The sequence below is a fragment of the Erythrolamprus reginae genome, chromosome 2 (genome assembly GCF_031021105.1).
Source record: "Erythrolamprus reginae isolate rEryReg1 chromosome 2, rEryReg1.hap1, whole genome shotgun sequence".
Taxonomy (NCBI): domain Eukaryota; kingdom Metazoa; phylum Chordata; class Lepidosauria; order Squamata; family Dipsadidae; genus Erythrolamprus; species Erythrolamprus reginae.
Genome location: NC_091951.1, coordinates 260636599 through 260660762, shown reverse-complemented (window position 1 = coordinate 260660762; position 24164 = coordinate 260636599). Strand labels below are relative to the sequence as shown.

General features: G+C 40.3%; 1 protein-coding gene across 2 annotated transcripts in view; it reads left to right on the top strand.

Moving 5' to 3' along the window:
- Positions 1–1535: 1535 nt before the first annotated feature.
- The window catches only part of FOCAD (focadhesin), a 200309-nt gene continuing 177680 nt past the window's right edge, over positions 1536–24164 (top strand). Inside the window, exons 1-5 of one of the 2 annotated variants that reach the window (XM_070742518.1) lie at positions 1536–1597; positions 7603–7689; positions 8909–8983; positions 12711–12865; positions 23720–23824. In XM_070742518.1, the coding sequence (XP_070598619.1) occupies positions 7633–7689; positions 8909–8983; positions 12711–12865; positions 23720–23824 (392 nt within the window). In that variant the 5' untranslated portion in view covers positions 1536–1597; positions 7603–7632. Of the gene's footprint in view, positions 1598–1649; positions 1739–7602; positions 7690–8908; positions 8984–12710; positions 12866–23719; positions 23825–24164 lie in introns of those variants that run through there. The other variant, XM_070742519.1, reaches the window with a different exon arrangement.

Genomic DNA, 24164 nt, shown 5'->3' with positions numbered 1-24164 from the left:
CACGCAGCTCAATTTTTGCTACCAGTGCGGTGTCCTTTACCGTTCCAGTAGGAACCCACTACTGATGGGTACCCAGGACAAATAACTTCTATTTTTTAAATTAAATTTTTTAAATTAAAGTTCTTTGTATGCGTTTCTCCTAACTAGTCTAATGTTGTCATTTCAGCTTTGATTATTTGTCTGATTTCCTTTTTGTTGGTTAATGACAGTAATAAAATATTTCAGACATAGTATTAGATGAACAAGTAGAATTGTTTCTGTAAAAGTAAAGGGCTCTATTAGTTTCTCTGTTTCACCAACAGATCTAAAATAAGAACTCAATAGAATATTTGGCTCCTAATTTCATAGAACTGGTTTTTTAAAGTCACAATCCAATATATTCAGATCTTTTATCTTAAAGTATTGAATGTTGCTCACACTGTTTATAATATACACATTGTTCTGAGCTACAATGTGAATTTTATATAACATGGTTATGTATATTGTAGAAACCTAGGCACTGCAATTTGTAAATTATGGTTTTGTGTGTTATGCAATCCCAGGCAATATTAGTTTTAATAAATTATGAATGAATTATAGCTTAGCACAAAGTGTGAATAGATTAAGGGAGAAATATTTTGTTGTATTAATTTATTATAAAATACCTTTCCCCAACTTTGGTATCACAGAAAAACTTTTTGTTTAGCCAGTTATTTGAATTAATTATTAATTGAATTAATAATGTTTATGTGTTTCATTATCTTGTTTTATAGGATTGTAATTTGAGGCTATTTTTAGTTTGATGAACATATTGCCATAGTAGTGTTTTGCTTTTTTTTAATGTAACAGTGTTGTTTAGGCTGACTTTTTAATAAAACAAAATACTTTGTTTAACCTGAGTTAGAATCCCACACATTTTAACTAAAATTAGTGTGGTTTGGAAGGTTAATTTTATTGTATTTATGTTATTTTGTAAATGTGAATGTTTTTTTTGGGAGGCAGCCGTTTTTAAATAAGAGTGTATCAAGAAACTAATTCTTCCAGATCATTACATTTTCTTTCATGTTCAAAGTCTATTAAATAACTCCAAAGAGATTTCTAATGGCTTCATTGTAGCTATATGTATATTTTATTTATTTGTTTGTTTTGTCAAGTACGCATTGGTGGTATACAAAGATATAATATTTAGTATATACATGGTACTAAAAAAACCATTAGGACGGGGCGGAAGATACGCTGGTGCACTTATACACACCGCTTAATATAGGAATATAGGAACATTCATGATTGTAATAAGCAGCGACACAGTACGTAATATGCAGAAAGTGAAAAATCAGCCATACGTATTAGATTCAAAAACAGGCCACAGTTAAATTGATAAGTCACCGACTCATCAGCAGCTTTTAACACACCATTCTACGAAACCAATCTTCCTTATTTGTAATGCGTCTCCTCCATCTCTTCCCGGGCATGCTCAGAAGCAACAATGTAGCCCACTTGCCCTTTTTGTGAGTCAGGGCGACCGAACCGTCGCTACTGAGTCTGCGCTGTATATTACGTCTCCGGGCGTGAGACGTTGCTGCGGGGTTTGACAAGAGGGAATCTCCAGTGAACGCAGGTGAGCGCCTGTTCCGGCCTTAAGAGGTTGCTTTCGGTTCTTCCAACGCTGCCGGTCGTAGCCTTCCAATCATAGATCCAGTAGAAGCGCCTCTGCAGAGTTAGGGGGTTGCGCAGGGCTGTTGAAGCGTGCAATTGGAAAGTAATGTAAACTTTTAAACGACTCTTTATTTTCTCCTGGATTGAGTTGATGCGTGCCACGTTTTAAGGGGGAAACACGCTCGCCTAATTCCGTAACTCGGTCACTGCACTTTATTATAGTATAAGGCAAGCTTCCACAAGATGAAGACACCCCCTGCCCCCCATCAGTTGGATTATTAATTTTTATGCAAAATGACTTGCCTGACTGACAATCTTGGGGTTGCAACTCACCATTTCTAAAAAGCTAAAATAATAGAGGTCTAAAGTCTATAAGGCTTTGCTGGGATTTGTGATGGTTTAGCAGATTCCTCTCCCTCCCCCAAAGCATCTTATTAATAAGGCATTTCAGTAAGTAACTAAGTGCCTTTGTGGTAGTATACTGTATGGTTAAAAGACTGGGCTAAGGATGGGAAATTAGGTTCAAATTAGGTATTTACTTGTTTAATTCATAAGCCGCCCAATTCGATTTGTAAAGTATCTCCGGGCGCTTTGTGAATTGCTTACAGATTGCTAAGTGGTTCACTAGTGGTTTCTGAGCAGCCTACATCTCAAAATTGTTGTCAGAGTACAATCAGGGATGATTCTGATATGATCCCTTTTTGATCTCTTACCTAAACAAAGACAAGCAGCTACAAGGACAGAGCTTTGGTTTGAATATAAAGCAATAGAAACAAATTAGCAATTCTTTAAATTGAAAAAAATCCTTACTTCATCTCTGTTCTCAGTTGTTTCTTTTCAAAAAACAGTTTTTTCTCATCATTCCTATCACCCTTTTCCTCCCACTTAGGACTGTTATTTATTTATTTATTTTATTTATTCAATTTTTATGCCACCCTTCTCCTTAGACTCAGGGCGGCTTACAACATGTTAGCAATAGAACTTTTGTAACAGAGCTAGGCTATTGCCCCCACAATCCGGGTCCTCACTTTACCCACCTCGGAAGGATGGAAGGCTGAGTCAACCTTGAGCCGGTGATGAGATTTGAACCGCTGACCTTCAGATCTACAAGTCAGCTTCAGTGGCCTGCAGTACAGCACTCTACCTGCTTTCCCCACCCCGACTGTAATTTGTTTCTTGTATCCGGTGAAGGGCTACCAAAATGTTTACTACCACACTATAGGCGTGGCTTATGCAGGACGCCCTGCATTTTCGTTCAACATCTTTCAGTGCAAATTGGGTGCTCTGGGGTGAAGGTCCATTTTTGCTACCCCACTGCGTTTCTCCCTCCCCTCCGTCCGGGCAGAAGCCCACCCCTGCTTTTATCCTAAGATTTTTATTAATATTGATTGTTTCTTCATTGCTTGTTTGACCCCTATGACAATCATTAAGTGTTGTTCCACATGATTCTTGACAAATCTATATTTTCTTTTATGTACACTGAGAGCATATGCACCAAGACAAATTCCTTGTGTGTCCAATCACACTTGGCCAATAAAGAATTTTATCTATTCTATTCTAAAATGAACACATAGTAGTTTGGAAGATTGTTGGGTCAGCAGATCAAGCTTCCAAGACTGCTTTTAAAAAAAGATCTAGTAGCTCTTCATATATAGCTGTAGATTTGAGTGTTCTCTCCAATTGATTCATAGAATGGTCCATTCCAGAGTTGAAATTCAAAACTTTTCCCTACCGGTTCTGTGAGCGTGGCTTGGTGGGCATGGCAGGGGAAGGATATTGCCATATGCAACAGAATACCCTACACAACCAGACTTGAAATCCTAGGCTTAGAAAGCTTAGAATTATGTCGCCTTAAACACAACCTAAGCATAGCCCATAAAATAATCTGCTATAACGTCCTTCCTGTTAACGACTACTTCAGCTTCAACCACAACAATACACGACAGATACAAACTCAAAGTAAACTGCTCCAAACTTGACTGTAGGAAATACGACTTTAGCAACTGAGTAGTATGGAACTCACTACCTGACTCTGTAGTATCATCACCTAATGCCCAATAATACCCATAGACCAGTGTTTCTCAATTATTTTCTGTTACGTCCCCCCCCCCCAGGAAGAAGTAAACATTTCACGCGCCCCCAACTCTCCGCCAGGATGATTGTTTGCAATATACAGCATGTTTTCACTGAAAAAGCTCAAGCGGCTTATCAGCATGATTGGGGTGTAATGTGTTTAAGTGACGCCTTAATTTATTTGGCTTCATGCTGTCCGTTGCCAACAGTTTTAGACACAGTAAACATACTGGTCTTTCCTCGTCTCCCGCTGTAGACACAGTAAAGCCAAGCGCTACATATGCTACATCATATTTCCTCATCTTAGCTTTTGGGAGACTTACATTTGTCCCATTATCTCCATCTCACTCCTCCTTTCTTTTCATCCCTGTTAAATATTTTTCCATGGTGTCTCGTAAGGGTTTGTTATATGCATGGGGAAATTGAGACATCTCACCCGGGCTTATATAGTTTATGTACGGTGTGCTTGTGTTGTATGATTTTTAAATGACGGGTTTTTAGATACTTTCTTTTAATATTAGATTTGTTTCATTGTATACTGTTGTTATTACTGTTGTGAGCCGCCCCGAGTCTGCGGAGAGGGGCGGCATACAAATCTAATTAATAATAATAATATTTATTTATTTATTTATTGGATTTGTATGCCGCCCCTCTCCGTAGACTCGGGGCGGCTAACAACAACAATAAAAACAGCATATAAACAATCCAATATTAAAACAGTTAAAAACCCTTATTATAAAACCAAACATACAGACAGACATACCATGCATAAAATTGTAAAGGCCTAGGGGGAAAGAGTATCTCAGTTCCCCCATGCCTGGCGGCAGAGGTGGGTTTTAAGAAGCTTACGAAAGGCAAGGAGGAAATATATAATAATATAATAAGTCGTCATCATCATCATCATCATCATCATCATCATCATCATCATCATCATCTCCTGCTCTGTGCTGTATACTATTGTTCAGTGCAAAACCCCCCTACTCCCTGTGGCAAAACACGCACGCTTCCCGGGATCATGCGCCTCCCCCTGGCATCACTCTGCGCCCCCCCAGGAGGGCCCACCCCACTATTTGAGAAACACTCCCTTAGACCAGTGATTTTCAACCTTTTTTGAGCCGCGGCACATTTTTTGCATTTACAAAATCCTGGGGCACACCACCAACCAAAATGACACAAATGACACTCTAACGCAGTACATACTATATATATAGTTAATAATATAGTTTCTAAATGTATTTATACTCACTTAGTGTGAAACCTGGGCCTGTTTCAATGAACACAAAAGGAATATCCTGGCAGGAATGGTAGTTTGGGGACCCATGTTTAATTTCCCCATGGTACACCTGACTATGTCTCACGGCACACTAGTGTGCCATGGCACACTGGTTGAAAAACACTGCCTTAAACTATCCACTGTTGACCTCTCCCGATTCCTAAGAGGTCAGTAAGGGGCGTGCCTACCGTCCCTGTCCTAAAGTTTCTCTATTATTAGTAGATTAGATTAGATTAGATTTATTGAATTTATATGCCGCCCCTCTCCGTAGACTCGGGGCGGCTCACAACAATGGTAAACAAAACATAGTAACAAATCTAATATTTCGCAATCTAAATTACAGTTTTAAGTTAAAAAATCCAAAAGAACCCCAATGTATAAAAAACAAGCACACAATCGAATCATACACAAAAACTACATGGGCAAGGGGGAGATGTTTCAATTCCCCCATGCCTGACGGCAGAGGTGGGTTTTAATAGTACCAATATCATGTATATAAACATTGTTATATCTTTGTATACTACCAATACATACTTGACAAAATAAATAAAATAAAATCTCTATTCCCCCCCTACTCTGGGGCCAGCCAGAGATGGTATTTGCTGATTCTCCAAACTACTACATCTCCCTTCTAGTCCCTTAGTGCTTCTATATATGTGCTATGCTCACAGCAACGTATGTATTGGAGAAACATCTTCAGTTCCCGCAATACGTCTACAGCACTCTTTCTCAAACTGATGTTCCGAGATGTTGTACATCACAATGTGAATATCATCTACTGTGCAACATGCTGGGAATTTGAATGAAAATCCAAACCATCAGGAGGCACCAGAGTAATGAAGGCTGCCACAAACTATAATGGAAAAACAGCTCTTTTTAAATATTGCAGCCCAAATACACTCAAGCATTCAACAAAGTTAACAAAATTGTTGAGACCCTGTGGGAGACATAATATGTCAGTTTATATATGCCAAAATAATACTAATTAGTTTTTAAAAAGGAGGGACATGATCGAAACATTTAAATATGCCAAAGGGTTAAATAAGGTTCAGGAGGGAAGTATTTTTAATAGGAATGTGAACATAAGAACAAGGGGACACAATCTGAAGTTAGTTGGGGGAAAGATCAAAAGCAACGTGAGAAAATATTATTTTACTGAAAGAGTAGTAGATCCTTGGAACAAACTTCCAGCAGACGTGGTTGGTAAATCCACAGTAACTGAATTTAAACATGCCTGGGATAAACATATATCCATCCTAAGATAAAATACAAAAAATAGTATAAGGGCAGACTAGATGGATCATGAGGTCTTTTTCTGCCGTCAGTCTTCTGTTTCTAATCATTGTGTGGCTAATGTCAGAAATATTAAGATGATACACAAGGGAGATTCCAGTACATAGCTATAGTATAATAGAAGCTGGTTCCTTTCCCCATAATGTAACCATTTATTTCCCAAAGGTGCTTTTTCAAAAGGCAACTGGACTTTATCTTTTTTTGAAGATATTTTGTTTCACATCCAAGAAGCTTCTTCAATTCTGACTCAGTCAGAACTGAAGAAGCTGATTGGATGAGAAGCGAAAGTCTTTAAGGGAAAAAAAAAGTCTAGCTGCCTTTTGAAAAAGCATCTTTGGGACAACCATGATGTTGGGTGACAGAGAATTTCCATAGACAACTTTTTTTTGGTCTATTTCAGATTTTTAAATATGCTAAATCAGGGGTCCCCCAACCCTAGGGCCATGGCCCACTACTGGACCATGGTCTGTTTGGAACTAGGCTACTCCAATGGCTGGCCAGTGTGTGCGCGCACACACAGCTCAACTTGTGCGACTGGTGGGCTGGTTCTCCTCCCCACCTCCCCACTTGGCCACCAAACATAACATTCGGGGACTGCTGTGCTACACTGTCTGCTCTTAATTTATTTAGAGTGCACATATAGCTATAATGTGGTTAGTTTCACATAGTTTTAGTATAAATCTCCGGGACCGCCTTCTGCCGCACGAATCCCAGCGACCGGTTAGGTCCCACAGAGTTGGCCTTCTCCGGGTCCCGCCGAATAAGCAATAGGTTTAGGTTTAGGTTAGGTTTATTGGATTTATATGCCGCCCCTCTCCGCAAACTCGGGGCGGCTCACAACAATGTCGTTTGGCGGGACCCAGGAGAAGAGCCTTCTCTGTGGCGGCCCCGACACTCTGGAACCAGCTCCCCCCAGATATCAGAGTTGCCCCCACCCTCCTTGCCTTTCGCAAGCTCCTTAAAACCCACCTCTCTCGTCAGGCATGGGGGAATTGAAATTTCCCTTCCCCCTAGGCTTATAGAATTTATACATGGTATGCTTGTATGTATCAGTGGTTCTTTAAATTGGGGTTTTTTAGATTGTTTTTAATATTAGATTTGTTTACATTGTCTTTTTACATTGTTGTTAGCCGCCCTGAGTCTTCGGAGAGGGGCGGCATACAAATCTAATAAACAAACAAACAAACAAACAAACAAACAAACAAACAAATAAATAAATGTATAAACTCAAATTTTTGGTTTATATTTAATCACCGCGGTTTATTCAGCAAATGTGAAACTTGATCAGTGATGAGGTTGACATTTTATATCCACTTTTGTTGTTTCAGAAGTTCAGTTGTCTATAGACTAATCAAACAATGTCTGAAGAAATCAGAAAAAGGCTTGATTTTCCTAACACGCTTATTCAGTCACAGGTGAGAAAGCTTTTGTTTGGTGTGTACCATATATGGCATGAATATATAGATTGATCCACACATAGGCACATGCACTTGTTGAAAAATAAATTCTTAATATGCAAACCCTGGGGAAGAACTTTGAGTGAGATGTCTTCAGGATGATGTGACCCTGCTTTGATGCTTCTTACCACCCCATTTCAAGTAAGTTATTTAATATCCTGGAGTATTGCCAAAGTGCCATTATGGACTGGATGAGAAACAAACAAGCTGCTGTTTAATCCAGCCAAAACAGAGATACTGTTATTACATAGAAGTCAGAGAGTAAGATTCAGATTGTTTTTGAGTGGGTTACATTCTCCTTGAAATAAGAGATTCATGGATTCTGGAGTGATGTTTGATCATCAGCTGCCACTGGATTTGCTGATGGCATCTGCGGCAACTTACTCTGTAATGACAGATCACAGTATCCCATGTCCTATTACCAGGAAGTTATTAAATCACTTTTTAAATGAGGCTGAGGACTCTTTCTTTCTTTCTTTCTTTCTTTCTTTCTTTCTTTCTTTCTTTCTTTCTTTCTTTCTTTCTTCCTTTCTTCTTTTCTTCCTTCCTTCCTTCCTTCCTTCCTTCCTTCCTTCCTTCTTTCTTTCTTTCTTGATTTTTATGCTGCCCTTCTCCTTAGACTCAGGGCGGCTTACAACATGTTAGCAATAGCACTTTTTCACAGAGCCAGCATATTGCCCCCACAATCCGGGTCCTCATTTTACCCACCTCAGAAGGATGGAAGGCTGAGTCAACCTTGAACTGGTGATGAGATTTTAACTGCTGACCTACAGATCTACAGTCAGCTTTAGTGGCCTGCAGTGCAGTACCCCTGCTCCCTATATATATGTAACTCCTAAGTAAAGCCCCATCTGCTAATATTTTAATACTAGTTTTAATGTGTTTTTGCTATGTTTATTCAGGTAGGCAAATTCTGGTCCACATGTATTGACAATCTAAATGATTGTGAGTGGTCATATTTTTTAGCATCGAGATATTATATCTCAGAATTCTCTGCGAAGATAAAGAAAATATCAGATTGCTACTATTGGATTGTGCTTGATAAATTATGTTCCCCTCGATATAACCTTAGCCTTGATGTTGTTGTTTAACTAACATAGCACTGTGTGGCGGGTAGGACGTGGTTGCTGCTGGCTGCAATAAACATCATAGTCTAGTGATTTATGTTTATTCACAGGCAGTGGGCCATCTTATTGCTGCAGTGCTGAAAGAAAATGTTTTATCTAACAAGATCAGCCAGTCCAGTAACCAGGTTTGTGACTTTGCTTTCATTTTTCTTTCCCTCATTGTCCTGACAATTGCTTTTGTGGTGCGACATGATTGAAATTCAATTCCTGTAACTTTAAATTTTCGCATCTAGAGGATAATATATGAGAAAGAAAGAAAAACATTGAAATGGTGTACTTAACAATATCAGACTGTCTAACGATAATGATGCACTGTCTGGAATCGGTAGATTCATGCACAGCATGACTACTAACATATTAGGAGGCAAGAAAGACTTTGAGCTGCTCTCTGGGCTACTGGCATTTCTCTTACTGAAAACATGCAAACTATGTTTTACAATTACAGTATAATGAAATTTTAACTCTTTGTTATAACCCGTATCAAGAATTAAGGCAGCCTACAGGTAGTCCTTGCTTAACAATCCTTTGTTCAATGTTACGATAATGTTGAATGATACTTAAGTCTGGTTCTTGAAGTCATGACCATTACAATGCCCCTGTGGTCATGTGATCAAAATCCAGATGCTTGGGATGGTAGAGTGCAGAAGGTCTTGCTCATCCTTCCATCCATGGCAACAACCAGCCCTGGCCTGGCTACACTTTGGTCAAGCCACAGCAGCCACATACTTGCCTGCTGATCTGCTTGTGAACTGCCTAGGACTTGTGACTTCCTGCTAACGTGGTCATATGATTTTATACTTTTTTGATTTTACCACTTAGCTATGGGAATTCTGATCCCAACTCCCAAAAGTAAGTAAATAAACAACAAATTGGCACATTTATTTATTTGTTTGTTTGTTTGTTTGTTTGTTTGTTCGTTCATTCATTCATTCATTCATTCATTCATTCATTCATTCATTCATTCATTCAATTTTTATGCCACCCTTCTCCTTAGACTCAGGGCAGCTTACAACATGTTAGCAATAGCACTTCTTAACAGAGCCAGCATATTGCCCCCACAATCCGGGTCCTCATTTTACCCACCTCGGAAGGATGGAAGGCTGAATCAACCTTGAGCCGGTGATGAGATTTGAACCGCTGACCTTCAGATCTACAATCAGCTTCAGTGGCCTGCAGTACAGCACTCTACCTGCTGCGCCACCCCGGCTTATATACAAGTAGTCCTTTGATTTACAACCACAACTGAGCTCAAAATTTCTGTTGTTAAGCAAGACAGTTTTTGTGAATTTTACCCCATTGTACGACCTTCCTTGAAACGGTTTGTTAAGTGAAGTACCGCTAGTAATACTGTTAGTAACACTGTTCTTAAGTGAATCTGGCTTCCCCATTAACTTTGCTTGTCAGAAAGTTGCAAAATGTGATCACATGATCCTAGGACACCTTAACTATCAAAAGTACATGTCAGTTGCCCAGTGTCCAAATTTTGATCATGTGACCACAGGGATGCTGAAATGTTCATAAATGCGAACAAATGGTTGTAAGTCAAGGACTTACAGACTTATAGAGATTTGTTTCGTTTTCCCCAATTGTTTGTCTTGACTGAGAGATGCTGAGATTTGTAACAATCTGTAATGTAATTGAAAAAAGATTTTCAAAAGATTTGTGGAATCTAGCCATAGATTACCTGGTCCTAATATAAAATAATTTTCCTAATCTATTATCTTTTTCCTGATGTGTGTAATATTTCATTAAATTTAAGTGCAATAAAATGTACATTTCTGAACTTAAATTTATAATTATTGGAGCTAAAACTATTTGTTGCAATAAGTGCTTGATCATTTTATATCTGGCTTTCATTCAAGAGACAAAGACAATATACATAGAATCCCCTCTTCCTGTTTCTCTCCTTAATAACCCTGAGGGATAGCTGGAACTTGGAAAACATGGTGGACTCAAAATTATATCAAAACCCATAGCTGACAGTGGAGTGGGATCTGAGTCTTCATGTTTTCATGCATATTGTAATGCTCATTAGAATATGTACACAACTGAAAATGAAACAATTAACCAATTATGAGCTTTTTCTGTTAATCACTTATGTAAGTTTTGTGGCCATTTCACTACATAAGTGGATTTTTTTTTAAAAAAAGGAATATATACCATACATGTAAAAATGCAGCAAAATGTAAACTATCTACTAGATATCTTTCTGAGTATTAAATGGAAACATACTCTTTTTTTAAAAGAAGGCCAGAAATTTTGTCCTCTCGTAGAACATTTGCCATACTAAACAGTGTCACTTTTGAAACAGTTTTTTTTACATTTTGGCCAATTCTAAATGAGAAGAGTAAAAATTAAAGTACTGGTTTCCATTAGGAACTTCAGTCTGTAAAAAATATGTGTTTGCAACCCACTGGCTGATTTAAATAGGTAAAGGCAGTTAAGCATTTTAGCTATATTTCTAGAAATATCAAATATTAAAATTGCAATAGGATAACTACCAGCCATCTCAGAATTAAATTACAGATTTTGATTAAGTCAAAATTAAATGTCAATCCTAATAAATTCAAACTCTAAAATAAGCCTTCCTCAAAAGATGCCAGAAACTTAATGTCCATGGAGATTCTCAGTCATACAGGTCATGGTTGTCCCAAGGATGCTTTTTCAAGTCCAGATGCCTCTTGAAAAAGCACCTTTGGGATGCCAGAAACTTACATTCTAAATGCCAAAAAAACAGGGGGGGGGGAAACATTTTTATGAGGTACTTCCATAATTATGAGGCCACTACTACAAATGCCTTTTAAAATATATATTATTTATTTCCCACACTGTCCTGAGAGAGATATTTGATATTCAGGCCATGTTCCAATGCCTTATACAACTAGTAAAAGCAGGAGTCTTCCATGTCAACAGTTTCCTGTATCATTTGGGTAATTTTTACTTTTTTGAGGGGTTTTTTGCCTCATAAATTTTTCTCCAGCATAGAATAAAAAACAATACATCGTTTCCAACACAAAATCAAGTTTATTATCAAACATATACATTTTTTTCTTTTTACTTTGTAATCATTCAATGGAGTCTCTTATTTCTCTTTCTTTCACAAAAGGACTGTAGAAACATAATATCTTATATAGTGTTCCCTCGATTGTCGCGGGTTCGAACTTCGCGAAAAGTCTATACCACAGTTTTTCAAAAATATTAATTAAAAAATACTTCACGTTTTTTCCCCCTATACCACGGTTTTTCCTGCCCAATGACATCATATGTCATCGACAAACATTCGTCCACCTTTAATAAATATTTTTTTTAATAAACATGGTGAGTAATAATCTAAATGGTTGCTAAGGGAATGGGAAATCGCAATTTAGGGGTTTAAAGTGTTAAGGGAAGGCTTGTGATACTGTCCATAGCCAAAAATACTGTATTTACTTCTGCATCTCTACATCGCGGAAATTCGACTTTCGCGGGCGGTCTCGGAACGCATCCCCCGCGAAAAGTGAGGGAACACTGTATATTCAAAAACCTCTTAAAATATAGCTTTTCTCCAACTAATATTAAAACATTACAATTACAATAACCTTTATTGCTGGTCATCAAATTCACATCTTATTTGAATCTTACAAATCTGTTGAACTAATTGTTCCAACTTTTTTGATTTTGAGGTAAATTAATTATATATTCAGCAAGTGGCAAGTGAAAAAAGAGTCAAATATTCTTTAACATTCTCTGTTTTTGTTCAGATATCAATTGAAGTAGAATGCCTGTGAGAACAATAACTGAATAATTATTGAATTATTGAGTAATGATCCTCAGTCCTGAATAATGGAGCTTGTTTCTCCTTTCTGATTCCAGACCCCGGCGTTAAATTTGCTCTGGGAAAAGTCCTGCAGTGACAACATGATGGTCCGAACAACCTGCTGTGAGGCCCTGGTGAAGCTTGTTAAACAAGATCATGCAGAGTTTGGCTACATTCTTAACACAGCACTCAGCCTCATTCCTTCAGCCAGGTGATGGTCATTTCCTTTAATTAACGATCAGCTCTTTTGATTTTGTACTTCAGAATCAGTGATACCATGGTGTAAAAAGAAGCTAGGCTTGACCCTGGGGAAAACGTGAAAGAGCCATTAATGGAGGAAAGAAAAAATGAGCAATTAAGGTAGAAAAAAAATTATATGGGTTGTCCTTGACATATGGCCACGATTGAGTCCGAAATTTATGTTAAGTGAGAGATTTGTTAATTGAGTTTTGGCCCCGTTTTATTGCCTTTCTTGTCACAGTTAAGTTAATCACTGTAGTTTTTAAGTAAGCAACTGCAGTTGTTAAGTGAATCTGGCTTCCTGATTGACTTTGGTTGTCAGAAGGTCACAAAAGCAATTTATTTATTTATTTATTAAATTTGTATGCCGCCCCTCTCCGTAGACTCAGGGCGGCTCACAGCAGTGATAGAAACAATGTACAATACAAATCTAATAGTACGAAGTTAAAAACCCATAATTTAAAAAACATGCACACAACATACCATACATAAGTTATATAGGCATGGGGAAGATATTTCAATTCCCCTATGCCTGACGGCAGAGGTGGTTTTTTAGAAGTTTAGGAAAGGCAAGGAGGGTGGGGGCAATTCTGATCTCTGGGGGGAGTTGGTTCCAGAAGGCCGGGGCCGCCACAGAGAAGGCTCTTCCCCTAGGTCCCGCCAAATGACATTGTTTAGTCGACAGGACCCGGAGAAGGCCAACTCTGTGGGACCTAACTGGTCGCTGGGATTCGTGTGGCAGAAGGCGGTCCCGGAGATATTCTGGTCTGATGCCATGAAGGGCTTTCTAGGTCATAACCAACACTTTGAATTGTGACCGGAAACTGATCGTCAACCAGTGCAGACTGTGGAGTGTTGGTGAAACAACGGCCATAAATATGAACCAGTTGCTAAGTTTATTAATTTATTAATTAAATTTATATGCCGCCCGAATCTTGGGGGACTCTGGGCATCTTACAGCGGAAATCAACAGGGTGTCTGAATTTTGATCACATGATCATAGGGATGCTGCAAAGGCCATAATTGTTAATACTGGTCATAAGTCACATTTTTCAGTGCCATTGTAACTTTGAATGGTCATTGAAGAAACTGTTGTAAGTCGAAGATTATCTGTACAATCCTGAGACAGAGAAAAGCATGGGAAACATTCAAAATACAGTGATCCCACGAGTTTCGCGATCTCAAGCTTCGCGAAACGCTATATCGCGATTTTCAGCAAATGATACCATCTCAATCTTCGCGAAACGCTATATCGTGATTTTTAAAAAAATATTAATTAAAAAAAAAGCCAATTTCGTGTTTGGCTTCAGGACTCAGCTGGGAAGCGGCGCGGCTGATTTAAAAGGTCGCAGCCGGCCTGGGGGGCTTCCCAGCAAGCCCCCCAGGCCGGCTGCGACCTTTTAAAATAGCCACGCCGCTTCCCAGCTGAGTCCTGAAGCCAAACGCGGAAGTTCGCCTTTGGCGTTTGGCTTCAGGACTCAGCTGGGAAGCGGCGCGGCTGTTTTAAAAGGTCGCAGCCTGGAGATCGCTAAGGATATCGCTCTGGGAGAGGGGGCAACTGCCCGGTTAAAAGCAAGAATCCACCCCCTATCCAAACGGCTTTTTTCCTGTTTACCGCTCGAACGCCGTGCTAAACAGGAAAAAAGCCGTTTGGCTAGGGGGTGGATTCTTGCTTCTTAACCGGGAGCAGTTGCCCCCTCTCCCAAAGCAATGTTCCAAAGCGGTCTCCGGGAAGCGACCAAGGGAAAGGCAGTCGTCTGCCTTTCCTTCAGCTCTAAAGAAGCGGCAACTGCCCTGCCTTCCCCCAGCCAGTTAACCGAGCGCTTCAAGTTAACCGGCTGGGGGAAGGCGGGGCATTTGCCTCCTCTTTCAAGCTGAAGGAAAAGCAGACGACTGCCTTTCCCTCGGTCGCTTCCCGGAGACCGCTTTGGAACATTGCTTTGGTTGCTCCTGCCTCTCCTGCAGCGGAGAGAAGCGGCAAATGGCCAAGCCCTTCCCCCAGCGGCTTCACCGAGCGCTTCGGGAAGGTGCCGCCTGTCTTCGCTGTAAGAAAGGCAGGCGCATCCAAAGCATGCGGGGAAGCGGCTGGGGGAAGGGCTGGCCATTTGCCGCTTTTTTCCTGTTTAGCGCTCGAACGCCGAGAGAGCCCCGTTTCCTCAGAGCGGTGTTGCCTTCAGCGCCGCATCACCCAGCAAGGTTCTTCCCAAAGCCGCCGAAAGGGGAAAAAAACAGCCCCAAAAAACCCCGGGCCGCCTTGGCATCGCCACCCAGCCGGCCTCGCACGGACCCTCCCTTCAGTCCTCGCCCGAGAGAGCCACGAACGGCACTCCCGGCGAAGGGTGGCGGTTTTTCCAGTCCGCGGCAATTCCCCTCAGCACGCTGCCGGATCCAGCGGGGAGGGGGGGGAAGCGAAGGCGTGGCGATGGGCAAGGGCTGCCAGTGAGCCTTCTCCGTCCCTTTCCTGCTGCACCGGACCGGCTCCGACTTTTCTCAGCTGTTGCCCACGCCCGGCTCTCTTGGCAGGCAGAAGCAACAAGTCCAGCGCGGAGACCTCTTTCTCGCTGGGCGTCTTTGGCTGGGGCTGCTTTCTTTTTTCCGGGAGGGGGGAGGAGGGAGAGAGAGCTTCTCCCCACCACCTCTCCCCACCGCCTCACGGGGGTCGCGTGAACGTGCTAGGGGATGCTCCCGGCAATGTTTCTCGGCAGGGGAGGCCAACTCCGCGGTGACACGTCTCTCTCTTTGTGTGGGTGGGTGTTTGGAGCTCAGAACTCCGGTTTATAGTTGGGGAGGAAAGCTGTTTAAGCATTGAAGCTATCACCTTCCGCCGACAGCCTGCGTGTATAATTTTAAACACCTATAGCTTTTATGGAGGGATGCAATATGTAGCACGTTCACGCGACCCCCGTGAGGCGGTGGGGAGAGGTGGTGGGGAGAAGCTCTCTCTCCTTCCTTCCCCCCCCCGGAAAAAAGAAAGCAGCCCCAGCCAAAGACGTGCCGGACTTGTTGCTTCTGCCTGCCAAGAGAGCCGAAGATCGCTGCCCACGGAAAGGGGAAACCCGGATCTTCGGCTCCTCGCTGCTGCTGCGCTGCTGAGCAGATCAGCTGCTGGGCGGCCGAAGGAACCTTCCCTGGGTCTTCCCCCGCCGCCCACGCAAACTCCACCATCTGCGCATGCGCGGCCATGAAAAAAGGGGCGCGCATGCGCAGATGGTGTTTTTACTTCCGCACCACTACATTGCGAAAAATCGAGTATCGCGAGGGGTCTTGGAACGTAACCCTCGCGATACTCGGGGGATCACTGTAACTCTACTTCAGTTTTGTTTAATATATAATGCAACAGAGAGAAACTTAGATAGGTTTTTTAGATCCTGCTTTTTACCTTATTGCAATAAAGAACATTTTAGGAATCCTTGTTGTTTCTGTTGACCTGGCCTACCTCACAGCTGTGCTCTTTTCTGCCCCAATGCCCTTCATTTGTGAGGGTCCAAATGCTAAATAGTGATGGGGCTTCAGAATCAAACTGTCTTCCCTGAACTCTGGAACACCCCATCTCCCATTTTTATTTTATTTTTGCCATTCAGAGGTTTTCTCTGCAAGTCCTGGGCCTGGATAAAATAACAATGCTTTTCCTCCAACAACGCTGTCGGGCATATAACAGTTTCCTTATATTGCTCAAAGGTATTCTCAGCTTTGTTCAAACATTTTGCTGTTGTGAATGAAAACACTACCAAATACTTTTTTTTGCCATTTCTTTTGAGACTCCAGTGATCTTATTGAATTGACTATGCATTCAGTGTTCATGAGGTCTTTGCTCAATCCAAACCCAAACAGAGTTTATGGAATTTTGCCAAAGCTAAACATGTTCATTGATGTTCAGCCTCTTCTCTCCTATTCTTAAATTGGAGTAAGATAAATGGTGTAGCAAAAAATAAATAGGTAAATTATGAAAAAGAATAATTGCAATGACGCTGAAGCTTAATCACCTACAGATTTCTGCTCTTTGCATAGAGTTTGTTTTATTGCTCAAGGCTAGTAATTTGGTTTTCCACCTGTACTGTATTATAAGGTCATTGACCCTCAAAGTTAGAGATTCTATGATTTGTACCATCAAAACATACTTCTACATTCTAACTTTCACAAAATTACATTACATACAACTAGTAAAAGCAATACATACTTCTCCAGCCCCAACACAGCAGAGTAAAACAGCACTCTTTTTTAAACACTACCAAAATACTCTATTAAACGCTAGCTTTGTATTACCAGCATATAATGTACATTATACATTAAATGTACTTAAAAATATAATACAAGCCCCTGAAGAGAGTTTAAAAAAACCCTAGGTTACTTGTTAGAGTAAGAGCTGGAGTTAAGCTAAATAAGAACAGGAAAACAAAACAATTTCTGCAATATCATCTTCAGCATATAAGTACCATTTTCAAGGAGAACATCAGGAATTGATTTCCAATCCTGAACCTCATTGACAAAAAATCAAACGAACTATGGATTGAGCATTACAAAGTTATTAAGGAGAAATGTGAAAAGACACTGCCAAAGACAAAGAAACAAGAAATCCACATTGGATGTCAGAATAGATCATGGAAATTACTGAGAAGAGAATCCAGAGCCAAGAAAAACAAAATCTCAACAAGAAACCTATCAAACAATTTCAGAGAGTTGTTAGAAGAGACAAGAAGCAGTGCTATTCTGTAAAGATACTGAAGACGGAAACAGACTTGGAAATTATGGAAAGTTTTCCAAAGTATCTCTGGACTCTATGTTTGTTCTCACCTCAAACTGATATGTTAAAGGATGCCAGTGAATAGCTTCAACTGATTAAAAAAAATGATGGAAGAACAGCCCTAAATGCTGTACAGTGAAGTTGTCAATGTCCAAGATATTATAGAATATATTTCTACTTACAAGAACCTCTAGTCTGAATGTGGAGAAACAGATGGAATACTTGCTGAAATATGGCAGCCAACATAAGAACATAAGAACATAAGAAAAGCCATGCTGAATCAGGCTAAAGCCCATCGAGTCCAGCATTCTATGTCACACAGTGGCCCACCAATTGTCCTTGGGGATCTTGAGCAGAAAGAGAAGCTTTCCCTTGACTCCCAACAAATGGTACTCAAGGGAATCCTGCCTGCCTCAACCAACATAGAGGCGGCACATGGACATCCGTTTCAATAACCACCGATATACTTGGCATCCATGAATCTGTCTAATCCTGCCTTGAAGCTATAAAGGCTGACAGGCTTTCCTCTGGGTGAAGAAATATTTTCCTTTATTTGTCCTTGTTTTCTTACCTATGAGCTTTAGTAGTGTCCCCTCGTCCTAGTGTTGTGTGATAGAGAAAAGAATTTTTCTCTATCCACCTTTTCTATCCCATGCATGATTTTATACACTTTGATCAAATCACCCCTTAAACGCCGTCTTTCAAGGTTGAAGAGACCAAGGCATTGCAATCTGGTTTCATAAGGGAGGTGCTCCATTTCTTTGATCATAATTGTTGCCCTTTTTTCCACCTTTTCCAGTTCCAAGAAGAAGAATCAGTAACAGTTCTAACCTGGCTATTAGCAAAATCAGTGAAGATTCTAATGAAACAAATCTGGAGGACAACACAGTGACCAACAGATTGAAAAATTTATATCCCAATATGAAAAAGGAGACTTAACAGAGTGTGCAAATTAATGCACAATATCCTTAATTTGATATGTCAACAAAATAATGCTTGAGATCATCCAATGCAGATTGGAGCCCTACATCGAAAAACAGATGCCAGATGTCCAAGCTGATGCTAAAAATGCTAAGTTGCAACAGATATTGCTCAGCACACTGAATAATTAAGAAAGCCGAAAACTACCAGAAAGAATTGGGCATGTGATTTATTGCTTTATAGAAAGGCTTTTGATTATGTCAACATGTGAAACTCTGAAATGTGCATTTAAAAATTGGGAATCTTAGGACATCTCCTCTCCATTGTCCTCAAGAATATGTGTGTGTTTGTGTGTGTATGTAGTCTCCCTTCCTTTTCATTATCAGCAAAAAATGTTACATACATACATACATACATACATACATACATACATACATACATACTTACATACATATATATGTATGCCAGTGAAGGGATTGGATACTGTAGCCTAGAGGTTAATTCTCTGCCTTACAAGGCAAAGGTTGCAGGTTCAAGTCCCAGTGAGGGTATGGGTAAGGCCAAAGGGTAAGGATGAGGCCAAAGTAAGGCCGAAATAGATCTATCCTAGTCTCCCTTAATTTTCAAATTCAGCAAAAAAACATGTGATATACAGTATATATACAGTGATCCCCCGTTTATTGCGTCCCCAACCATTGCGAACAGGGTACTTCGCTATTTTTCAACCCGGAAGTCAAAAATACCATCTACGCATGCGTGCCGGGCACGCATGCGTAGATGGCAGCGGCTTCCCTGGGTCTTCCCCCTCTTGCTGGCGTCAGCGAGGAGTTTCCCCACCGCCCACGCAAACTCCTCGCTGCCGCCCGCCCTTCGCCCGCCCACGCCGTTCATTCTCGCCGCTTTTGAGCTGTCCGGAAGCGAATTCGCTTCCGGACTCAGCTCAAAACCGCCGATAGCAAGCGGCAAGGAACGGCTTGTCTCGGCGCTTTCGAGCTGTCAGCTCGAAAGCGCCGAGACAAGCCGTTCCTTGCCGCTTGGTATCGCCGGTTTTGAGCTGAGTCCGGAAGCGAATTCGCTTCCGGACTCAGCTCAAAACCGCCGATAGCAAGCGGCAAGGAACGGCTTGTCTCGGCGCTTTCGAGCTGAGTCCGGTCAGCTCGAAAGCGCCGAGACAAGCCGTTCCTTGCCGCTTGCTATCGGCGCTTTTGAGCTGAGTCCGGAAGCGAATTCGCTTCCGGACTTAGCTCAAAAGCGCCGAGAGCCAGCGCCCCCCGGACCCCCAACCCGGGTTTGGGGGGCTGCTAGGAAGCCCTCCATGCCGGCGGCAAACAGCCGCCCCGCCCCCAATCTTCGGCTCCTCGCTAGCGCTGTGGGAGTAAAAACACCGTCTGCACATGCGCAGACGGTGTTTTTACTTCCGCATCGCTACTTCGCGAAAACCCGCTCGTTGCGGGGGCTCCTGGAACGGAACCCTCGCAACGAGCGGGGGATCACTGTATATATAATATACGTGTAGATTGTTCTGAGTTCGGGTTTTGCCCCGTGTAATATTTTGAATGTCTCTGCGACGTTTCTGTGAAATCACATTCACCATCATCAGGCTGAAGTTGTAAGCTTCGTGCTGCTATAGATATAGTTTGTTTGCAACTGCCATTTGTTCTTTATAAAGATTAGATTTATTGGATTTATATGCCGCCCCTCTCCGCAAACTCGGGGCGGCTAGTGGTGGGGGTGGAGATTTGGTTTGAATGTAGCAAATAGATTGGGTGGCTGTGTTTTAATGATTTGATTGGTTGGTGGAATCACATTTAATTGAAGGATTGACATGGTGATGATTGTGATATGTTTTTTTGTTTAGGGCTAGTTTCCAAATTTCTGGTAGGCGGAACATGTCATCACGTTTATTCATACTGAGGGGGTGTTTTTCTATTTCTATGGCTTCCATGATTATTCTTTTATATATGTGTTCTGTTTTGGAGAGTAATTTAGTTTTTTCGAAGTCAATTTCATGTCCTGTTTTTTTTAATGTGCTGGAAACGGGAGGAAGTTTTTTCTTCTTTTTTGACTGCATTTTTATGTTCTGCAATGCGTGAGTTTATTCTTCGATTAGTTTAAAAAAACGACATGAAATTGATTTCGAAAAAACTAAATTACTCTCCAAAACAGAACACGTATATAAAAGAATAATCATGGAAGCCATAGAAAGAGAAAAACACCCCCTCAGTATGAATAAACTATCCCTTCAGTTATTCAACCCATATCCTGAGTATATATTAAGGGAATTTGGATTTGAAGCAAATGAATGTCTGAATTTGTTACTTTGGAGGAAAAAATATCAATAACATAAGATGAAAATACAAAGGATCTCCAAGCTCTAGTAATAAAAGTTAAGGAGAAAAAAAGGGAAATGAAATTAAATAAAATACAAAGAAGACTAAACAAATGACAGCAGGTAGAACAACCATCCTTAGAATTGGCAAGATATCTAACCCGTAAATAGCTTCTAACTTTCAGGATTAACAATCAATAGTAAAGGAAAGAACAGTAAAAAAAAAATCATAGACTAGATAGAGCAGCTGCAAAAGTCTTTGAAAGGATGTTCAAATGCTGTGATGTGTTTATACTCACAAAGATCAGAATAGTGCAAGAAATGACATTCCCTGTGGCACCCTATGAAAGCAAAAATTGGACTTTGAAGAAATAGAACAGGAAGAGTATTGCTGTTTTTAAAGTTTGCTGTTGAAGAAGACTCCTGGGACTACTGTGGGCAGCCAAGAAAAGAAAAAAGTAGGTCATCAAACAAATCGACCCAGATATTACACTTGAGGCTGAAATTATCTTATTTTAGATTAATTATGCAGAGACCGAGCTCTCTGGAGAAAGCTGTAATTTGAGAGTGAAAGAAGAAGAGGACAATAGTAGAAAGGTAGGTGGACTCAATGACAGTGGTGATTTCTATACCATTGGAAGATCTGAAGGACTAGGTTAGGAATAGGTTGTCATGGACAAAATTTAGATCATTGCTAAGAGTCAAAACCAACTTAATAGTACATAATCAAATGGGCTATAGAGGGTGACCTTGCAAGCTCTTTTACCAAAGTGATGAGGAGTGAAATAAAACTTTAAGTCCACAATAGAGAACAAATATATGAAAGGGGCCCAGAAAAACACCAGTCCCTAATTCACCAGGGGTTATATATCAGAAAAATTGGATGCAAAGAGCCAGTCAAGACTTTGGGTTCTCCGGCTCACTTGAATTTTAGAAGACTGAGGACAGTATCCATTTTGTCTTGGTTTTCAGTAGGTTTCCCCCCCTTCAAAAGGATACTAGGTTCATATACAGTGGTACCTCTACTTATGAACTTAATTTGTTCCGTGACCAGGTTCTTAAGTTGAAAAGTTTGTAAGAAGAAGCATTTTTTCCCATAGGAATCAATGTAAAAGCAAATAATGCGTGTGATTGGGGAAACCACAGGGAGGCCATGTTTCCTCCCAGGAGATTGCTAGAGAGGCCCCATGGAGGCTTCTCCCCACCTTTACTGGCCCTGTTTCCTCCCAGGAGATTCCTAGAGAGACTCCACAGAGGCTTCTCCCCGGCTTTTCCAGTACTGTTTCCTCCCAGGAGATTCCTAGAGAGACCCCACAGAGGCTTCTCCCTGCCTTTTCCAGCCCCGTTTCCTCCCAGGAGATTCCTAGAGAGGCCTCAGAGGGCTTCTCCCTGCCTTTTCCCATTACAATTTCAGAGGCTCAGGTTTGTAAGTAGAAAATGGATCTTGAGAAGAGGCAAAAAGATCTTGAACACCTGATTCTTATCTAGAAAAGTTCGTAAGTAGAGACGTTTTTAGGTAGAAGTACCACTGTACATTTTTAAACTATTTTTCAGCTATTAGAAACCTTTGGATTGGGTGAGTTTTATAACACTACAGTATGTGAATTCCCTTTAAACTTTAGTGAAACAAGTTTTAACAGTAAGTTTTAAGATCTTAAAAAACAATTATTGAATTAACAACAAATATAATTAAAACTTTGATTTTAAAAAGTTAAAAACAGACCAAAGATCCAGATAAATTTGCAATAAGATTTTGGAATTAATTATAAAGAACCCTTCCCATATGAATATTCTGTTTTAAAAAACATAAGAGAAGATTAAAAAAAAAACAGATTTAAAAAAGAAAAATTATAAGAAATAGAAGGAAAAATTAGAAAAATTTCAATTAAAGGAGAAAAACAGAGAAATTCAATTTATAATTGAAGCAAACTATTTTATCATTGGACATTGTGAAGAATATTTTTGAACAATGGACTGAGAAGTTATTTTTAACTATGGAGGTGTCTGCCTCTATAAATAGACTGTATCTGAAATATTGATGGAAGTGGAACAAGTTTTACTTGACAAGAATAGGACTGAGTTGAAAGTGAATTTCTACAAGAATGACATGGAAAAAGATGTTCACTAGACATACAAAAACTTTGGCTGATGTCTTAACAATTAAAAGAGATATTGAAACAGAAAAAGGAAGAGAATGACATGGATAATTTTGTTACATTGGATTTATAAAAAAAATGGCTTCTTAATGTTTTGAAGAGTTCTGTGATAAGGAACAAAGAAACAATTAGGTTCAATGACATTACCGGTACTTGAAGGGACTAAAGACTGAGATTGTTGGAACAAAAGGAAGGAGTACAAAGTTGGTTTATTTGATCAAGGTTGAACTAAGTATGCTGTTAATGGACTTTTTGCTGACATCATGACTGACCCTTAAGAATCTTTGGTATATGCACACATGACCATATATGGTATATCTTTAAAGAGGATATTTTCAAAATTAAGACTGTCTTCTGATAATGCCTAAGACAGAGTTATAGGTATAGGTACATAGGCATAGAATAGCTGGCTGGAGAATTCTGGGAGTTGAAATCCACAAGTCTTAAAGTTGCCAAATTTAGGGACCCATGACCTAAGAGATAATGTACTATGTAAAACAGCACACATACAGAGCAAATCAAATGAAAAGTGGTATGTTGAATTGTTTTGATCCTGCATTAATGACATACGTTGGGAGTCCTTTCAAATTGAAAAGTGTTAAGATACATCATGAAAATGTTTTTCTTTTTTGGAGAAATCTGTTGATTGAACATGTATTTTTAATGTGTTTTTGATAGGAATGTCCAGGGCTTGATAAAAATCATTGTAAAGCTATTACAGATGCAGGCCTTGAAGACACCAAAAAGCGAAGAACAGCAACAGCTTGACTTATATGCAATCAGGTATGCCTTAAATCAGTCAAATTTGGCATTTTGCTTCGAATGGTAACATGATTAACATGGAAAGTACCAAGGATTCTCATTATAGTAGAACCTCTGATCACAAACACTTCTGACCACGACCAAATTGGATTCCGACCAAAACATTCACACGATTTTTGAATCTGGTTACGAACACATACTCGGGTGGTGATCAAATACAGCCACGGCCAATTTCCCCTTCCACGCCATTTTATTTTGTAAGCGCCAAACTACAGCGACCTTGTGTGACCGCTGCATTAATTTTGGTTAGGTTCAGGGCACAACCAAATGAGTTTGCGACCAAAGTTATGGAACGAATTAT